Source organism: Sesamum indicum, linkage group LG6 (assembly GCF_000512975.1).
Source record: "Sesamum indicum cultivar Zhongzhi No. 13 linkage group LG6, S_indicum_v1.0, whole genome shotgun sequence".
Lineage (NCBI taxonomy): Eukaryota > Viridiplantae > Streptophyta > Magnoliopsida > Lamiales > Pedaliaceae > Sesamum > Sesamum indicum.
The window spans coordinates 1,945,833-1,953,514 of NC_026150.1; the positions used below are offsets into that span (position 1 = coordinate 1,945,833).

The 7,682-nt window shown below is 37.3% G+C and overlaps 2 protein-coding genes across 2 annotated transcripts in view; both read right to left on the reverse strand.

Moving 5' to 3' along the window:
* Positions 1 to 3,138, reverse strand: part of LOC105163315 (protein transport protein Sec24-like At3g07100) — a 10,299-nt gene extending 7,161 nt beyond the window's left edge. Inside the window, exons 1-4 of the mRNA XM_020694454.1 lie at positions 2,951 to 3,138; positions 994 to 2,105; positions 758 to 896; positions 1 to 90 (exon numbers count right to left, since the gene is read on the reverse strand). Of these exons, the coding sequence (XP_020550113.1) occupies positions 1 to 90; positions 758 to 896; positions 994 to 2,079 (1,315 nt within the window). The 5' untranslated portion in view covers positions 2,080 to 2,105; positions 2,951 to 3,138. The remainder of the gene's footprint in view (positions 91 to 757; positions 897 to 993; positions 2,106 to 2,950) is intronic.
* Positions 6,579 to 7,682, reverse strand: part of LOC105163368 (calcium-transporting ATPase 12, plasma membrane-type) — a 4,240-nt gene continuing 3,136 nt past the window's right edge. Inside the window, exon 2 of the mRNA XM_020694839.1 lies at positions 6,579 to 7,675. Within this exon, the coding sequence (XP_020550498.1) occupies positions 7,142 to 7,675 (534 nt within the window). The 3' untranslated portion in view covers positions 6,579 to 7,141. The remainder of the gene's footprint in view (positions 7,676 to 7,682) is intronic.

The following is a 7,682-nucleotide window of genomic DNA, read 5'->3' on the forward strand; positions in this document are numbered from 1 at the left end:
ATTCAACACTACCCTTTGTAAGCTCAGGCCTTTGATCCAAATCAACCCTTCTGCCAGTAGCATCCACGTGCGCGAAATACTCGCTTGGAACTGCAAATAAAGAGCATTACAGCCATGTGATTAAAATTAGGCAATCATGTGTGCACCTATAACGATTACTTAGAAGCTTCCATAAGAGAGTGCTGTGATTTTTAGTGGCTGTCCCTGTTCGTCACTGAGAGGCAGACCAGATTCTACGAATTGTTATCTCTTAACAAGTGTAAGGGAAAATCTATGATTGAAACAAGAACAATGAAGTATGTATAAATACGTGCGAAGGCACTATAAGTTCAATGCCAAAAGGAAAAACTTTTAAGCATGGAAAAGCAAAAATGCATGTAACAGCAAGGAAAAGACTCAATCAGCATTTCCTCTATACACTATGGCTACAAACCGAAGAAGTCGGAAGTAGTTCATTGCCTGTGTGAGCTTGCTGATAGTGAGGAATCCATAATCTATCTATCAGATTGCTTCTACATTTCCTTCTCTTTATGACGAGTAAAGTAACAAGCAAGTTGGTATTTTTTTTCCATGCAAAAGGTGTCACTTAATGTGGTAGTAATCACAAAAACGGTGGTCAGGCTAAAAGCATAAGTGATTTGTCGCATGATTCAAAAGCTACAGTATGAACTCAAAATATTCAATATATATGTATATATATGTGTCAATGTCTGTGTGTTAAAAGATCTATTCGAGCATCTGAAGTTGAGAAACTAACCATCATTAAGTAATGAACATATATTGCATCTCCACTTTCTTCCGTTGTCCGTGAATGTGACGTAAGGATTGACGTAAGTGCGGCACCTTCTACATCTAATGATGCCTGTCGTGGCAAAATTAATTACTGGAACTTCTTCCTGAATGAAAATCAACTGATAGTTAGGGGCGATAGACTGGCAGTTGCAGATGAACACAGTTAACAAACATAACATCCTAAATTTGATAGAGACTAACCCCAGCAGGGGCTTCTGCCAGAGGGCAAACAACTGCTCCCAAAGGCAAATGCCACCGGGATGCCAAGGACTGAGAATTTGGTACGCCACTTGTTGTGAGTCGCAAGAATCTAGAACTACAATTCATTGGGTACATCTCAGCAAAAGACTTTGGTTCCACATCACCATCCAATGGCCTTGGTAAGGCTGCAGCATCCAGTCCTGCATCAAATGATCCAGGTACAGATCCAAGAGAAAGTGAACTAAAATCTTCTGCCAAGGTCTGTGAAGTAGCAATAGGAGGTGCCATGCCATGTTGCTGAACTTGGTTCCCCGAATAAAGGCCTGAAGGAGTTGACGTAGGTGGACCAGGAACATAACCTCTTTGTTGAGCAAGAAAAGGAGTTGTAGATGGTGGAGCGTAGCCCCCATGTTGTAATGGGAAGGAGGCAGGATGCGTAGGTGGAGCTTGAGCAACAGAATTTGGTTGTGTGTTAGTATACCCTGGAAAGGCTGGCTGAAAGGTACCCCTGGGAGTTGCATAAGATGGCCCCATTGGTGGTGAAGAAGGTTGGGTGTTTGGCCTGGAAGTCGAGAAGTGCTGGTCAGCAGGCAAAGGAACATTCGGATTGGATTGTCCAGTTTTAATGCTTTGAGGAGGAGTTCCCATGGGTACTGATGGTGGTTGGGGCTGTGAAAGAAGAGAAACGGGACCTGGAGAAGGTCTGGTTGGTGGAGGTACAACAGCTTGACCTGCAAGCGAGGTGCGTGGAGGTGGTACTTGACCGGTTGAGGTCAATGGGGGTGTTGGGAAGCGCTGAAATCCTGATGTTGGTGACCCATATGACGGAGGTGGCCTAACCAGGTCATTAGATCTACTTGACGGCGGAGGTCTGAAGGCAGGGGGCTCTGATCCAACCAAAGGTCCAGTGGGAAAGGGAGGTGTTGGAAACTGAGATGAAGCAGGAGGTGCAGGCCTGAAGGCAGATGCTTCTGATCCAGGCACAGGACCAGATGGCAAAAAAGGTGTCGTACTTTGCTGAGCAGCAAAGGGTGATGCAGCTGGTCTCAATGGATAATTTGGACGGTTAGGATTTTCGGTCCCCATGAAGATTCTATCTCAAGTTTGATCACCTACAAAAGGGGTAAGCTTCTTTTAGCCAACACCCAGAATTCATAAAATGGCAAAGTAAAGAAAACCAGCATTTTCTTGCTTGATGCACAGAAAGATGAACTCAGCGAGCAAATCATATTTTGATTGACCACACAATTCAGTGGAAAATAAATTACAGCCAATACATTAAAACATGAAAATTCTTCATATTTACAGTTATCTAGTTACAACTGCAAGAAATCAAGATAATGCAGAGGGAACTCCAATGTACCCAACCATTTGATCAGGAGAATCTCAATTCGAATAGCAATGGAACTTACAGAAACGTTAAGGAAAATTTGTTTGTTACAAACTCGAAATGAACAACATATATATCCTAAAGACGATTGATGTACATTGCCCTAAAAAAAACAGTTCGCATGAAAATTGTATACCGATTAGATTGTGATAAAGCTGCAGCTTTTCCGCTCTGCAAATCCATGTTTTCCCGAACACACCGTCAACTAAATAACAAAGGCAGCTGACGAACTTATATACCCAGACAATACCCAAACGAACAGAAGAATGAAAACATCAAGCACTACTGAAAGCACAGAAATTCAATTCGGGAGTGAAAGAACTAACACATGCACTCAATCTCACTCTACAAACAGGAAACAATCAAACAAGATTGGGCAACACCAAATCACCTGTCATTAATCAATTGAACTGCTAAAAATCACAGTGCATCAAAATAAACTATATCTTGAAGAAGTCACAAGAAAACCCCAAATCTTCATCAAGAAAAAGCAAACAAGCAAGATTCACCACTCTTTACTATTCACCAAAACAACTGAGTCAACAAATCCAGAAAATCCGAATTTACCTAGTCGGAGATCTCGCCGGCGGATACTGGAATCTGAAAATTGCGGGGCCGGCGATCGGAGAGAGTGAGAAGGAAACAGGAACAAGCGTTGAGTCCAATTACTTCCGCTCTGGAATTGTACAGACTGTACATAGATAAAAGTATAGCATGATAATGATATAAAACACTTTGCGCAGTTGTTTTAGATCGGGTAGGATCTTTACCTTCTACTTCTAGTTCTTGAAATCGGACCACTGCCTGCCGGGCCCAATTTTAACCGTTACTATTCGGGTTGGGTTTTGATCCTGGATTGATGACGGCAGGATATTCCGTCACAAACATTGCAATTTATTACTATTTTAGGTCATGTCCTCTTCAAGTAATTTTTAATCTAAAATTATTAATATATTCAATCAAAATTTGATACCTAAATATGACGAAAATAAAATATATTATATTTTGATGTTGCCTCTAACTTAATTTATCCTCCATTGTGTAAGATATTATTCGATCAATTTTGTATGAGCCTCACAACTCACAAGAGATGAGGTCTTAGGCTAGTAAGTCTCCTAGCAAAATTGTTCGTTGCGCCTCACAAGGGAAGAGGTAGTCTAGCTAGTCCTGTAGCATGATATTGTTCGTTTATATATTTTTTTTAAATAAGCTTTAAAAAAATTATATTCAATGTATATTTCAGATTAATATGTCTATTTTATTCTATATCTATTTGAGACATCAATTACTCACCGTTATAACAATTTAATTGTGACATTTGAGGTTTCATAAGTTTTCGACCGTTATATTTTATATTTTTATGCGGTTCTGATATGATCGCATTTTGTGCTTATTTCATGGGATATTTTGACTTATTTTGTGACCAAAATGCTCCTAATTAAATATTATTTTGCAACATTATGACAAATTAAATGAAAAATGAAGAAAAGAACCAAAATGAAAATTACGGACAAGACTCAAACTCGATTTCTGGCAAGAATTTGGAGCTGCTTAGACTACCTTTTGATGATGACGAGTTTAAATAGGATAATAATTTTATTTACATTAGTCTTTTAGTTCAATTAGGAATCTATCTTTTAATCATAGTAGAATTAGGTATCTAGTTAGTATATATATGTAATGTAATTTACTTTAAGATAAACTTTTAAACTCTTGAGAATTTGAGATCTTGAATTCTCGTCTATCTATTTATTTTCTTACTTTATTTTTCATGCGTTCTTTTATGAGCATGTCTAGCTAATTCTCTCATTCGGGTTGAAGAATTGATGAATGCTTAATTTCAACAAATTGTGTGATCTAATTTATGCTTTCTACTTTTATTCATATTGGTATTTGTGTTGTTCTCTGTACTTTTATTACAAATAATCTGATTTATGAACGATAGATACCGTTATTCATTGTCATGAATATTTGTCTAGCCACTTGAACTTGCAAATCCGTAATTGTTTGTTTAGTTCAATAACTAGTGATAATATAACATAATTGATTATGTAAAAGTTCTCGATTATGTTATGGGGAATGCACAATCTAACTTAAATAAATCATCGTAGGAATTTTTTTGTTATAATTGGGTCTTTTTAGTTCTTAATGTTATTGGTAAATTAAATCTTAAGAACGTTTCTAAGGTTGTCTACTGATTAGGGATTTAGTCAATGGACGTTTCTTGACTATGGACAAGGTAAAGAAAGGTGGGGTCGTTAGGTCGCACCAATAGCCATAACCAATTTATTTATCATGAATCTTTGTTATCTTTGCATATATGATCGATCGTAGAATTAACAGGATTTTGTCTTTAACTGGAATACTTTTCTCTTATATTTACTTCTTCTAATTCCATTAGCCCTGAAGTTTAATTTAGTTTTTATTTTTATTCTTCTTCACAATCATAAACCCCCTAATTACTTTTATTTTTTTGAAGGAATTAATTTAAAATCAATCCCTGTGAATTCGACCCTACTCACACTTCTACAAAAGTGTTCGTAGAAATTATTTTTTGTGAATTTAGTTCATTTACCATGACTTTTATCCTAGAGTGGTTCATAGTCTCTTTGAGGCTGTACACATGCGCTAAGACAATATTGTGAAGGAACAAGGTTGAGTATGAAGTTATGCTCAGCCATTAAGACAGGTATCACGACCCTACTTTATTTGATTTATTTTATTAACTTATATATTATGATAATTTATTCTATTGAACATATTGAGATAATGTAATATAAATAACATAAATGAAACTTGTAACTTCAACAAAAACAAGATAACGACAACGGAAAAAATCGACACTGATATTTTAAAGTACAGATAATTTATAATAGGTTTTTTTTATATTTATCATATTTATAAATAACCTCTTATTGTTTTGAGACGACAGTTAATTTTAGGGATATTTGCAATTTTTTAAATAATGAAAAGTATTTATAATTATGACAAAGATCAGAAAAGCCTGTTCTAATTTATCCTAATTCACCAATACAAAGTAAGAATGTTTCTCCATGCAATCTGGATGGGGTTATTACCCCACTCTCCAAGAAAGGACAAAAAAGTCCTTTATTTAGAGTGAAAATACCCTAAAAATCGAGGGGATCCACGTGCATACACCTGGGTCGGGTCCTCAAAATCCGACCCACTCCAGGACCTGAATTCACGCTCATAAGCAGCCTGGTCTCCCACCGCACGATTATGGACAGGGGACGCTAGGATGACGCCACGTGGCCTAATCCATACTATACATGTAGGCCTATAAATAACTCAAGTTTGAAACATTTATGGTACGACACATTTATTATATTCTATCTCATTCCGTACGTATTTCTTCCTCAGAGCCCATTTACGATATTTAAGGTGAAAATATAGTAAGCTTGAATACTTTTAGAAAAGTCGCATATTTCAATTTAAATCACAATCTAACCAGCATTAAGTCTTCATACATATGTGCAAGTAGCAAATCAATAGACTAACAAACACAACCTAAATCAAGACGACAATGATTAATGTCATGTAATAAGTTAGTAAAGCAGAAATGATCAGCAAGAGAGGAACCATGACCGTCGGTTCAAGAATGGGAGTTAGAAAGGTAGGAATGCTACAAGCTCAAGATGGAAATAGTCTATGCTGTTTGTTTATTGAATCATGTTTCTTGTATGTCTCTCTTGCACAATAATTGTCCCAACGAACAACTGTCTGATGCGAACAGCTCGTGTTGTGTACAGTGTGTTGGAAAATTTTCAGTTTCAATTAATTGAAACAATTGTTTGAAATATAACAATTAGATTAGAAATCAAAAGCAATAAAAGTCACGTTGGAATAAAAATAGTATAACATTTAGAAACGAAATTTTGCAACAAGTAAATTAAATAATAAAATTACAATGAGAATTGTGTCGTGACAATTTTCAATCAAATTGGTAATCATAAATTTAATCGAACCGCAAAATTCACTGCTTGCTTTGAGGAAAATATACGGTCCGTATCAATAATGCACCGGGTACAACGTAATTTCTCTCAATATAAGATGGTTGCAATTCTTTCGGTATTAACACTATAATGAAGAACACCTCAATCAAACGCTCAAAAGCTCGTTACCGAAACAAAGTTCAAATCTCAAAAATGTTGATAAAGAAGCCCAGAGGGAGATCTCAAGAGAGAGAAGAGAATTTGTTTGAAGTTGTTGGTGTGTCAAATATGAGGAATGGCATGAGAAGAGAATTGTTTGAAGTTGTTGGTGTGACAAACATGAGGAATGATGGCATGGCCACACCTCAATGCAGCCATTAACAGCCAACAATCTTGTTGCAAACAATTCCAATCATTGTTCCATCATTCTCTTGTGTGGGAGAAACATTTCTCCTCTTTTACTCAACCTCATTTATGGATTTCTTCATGTAATTAATTAAAATTACAACACAGCGTGCCAGATAGAACAGGACTGTTGATCACAGTTGGGCAGATCTCCCGGTGTTGGAGGGAGAAATGGTTTCAAGATTATGGCTAGATGGTGAAAAGGGCGAGTCTTGGACATAAACAGAAAATGCAGTCTATGTCTTAGGAGGAAGCGTCTTCCTAGTAATGTTGTTTCAGGCTGTTGTTCGGTTGCCCTCTGCAGCAACCAAATATTTAATCTTTAAGTCTCCATTGTTAGCATTCTATGTTCTGTTTAGAACAAAGCTAGCCGGAGAGGATGTTGTCCGTTTGAGTGACTTCAAGATCTCGAACAAAAGAACTTTAAGTAACTTAGAAATGGCTTCTTTGTGACAGGCACGAACTTCATAATCCAACCAATAGGCCATGTTAAGGCCGCAATTGCAATGCAAATCCCCCATTGTGCCAAACTCAATCTCACCGTGTCAGCGAAATTCTTTAGGAATTCTACCATCACAAACTGCAGGATAATAGTTACCGCGATAATGCCTAGAAACAACTTGTTCTTGTGAATCCCTTTGAATACGTTCTGCTTCTCCAGATTCCTTGAGTTGAACTCATTGAAAACTTGGCAAAGCACAAAAGTGTTAAAGATGAGTGTGTTCTTTACCTGCTCGTCCACGTTGAATATAGACCGGCCCCTGAATTGGAATGTTAAGAGTACGATGATTTGGTATAAAGACTGCGCCAGAAGGTTTCTCCACATGATGTTGGTGATAAGAGGTTCTGTTCGCCCCACAGGAGGATTGTGCATAAGCTCGTCAGTAGGCCGCTCTGTAGCTAAAGCCAGGGCCCCTAATGTGTCCATAATGAGATTCACC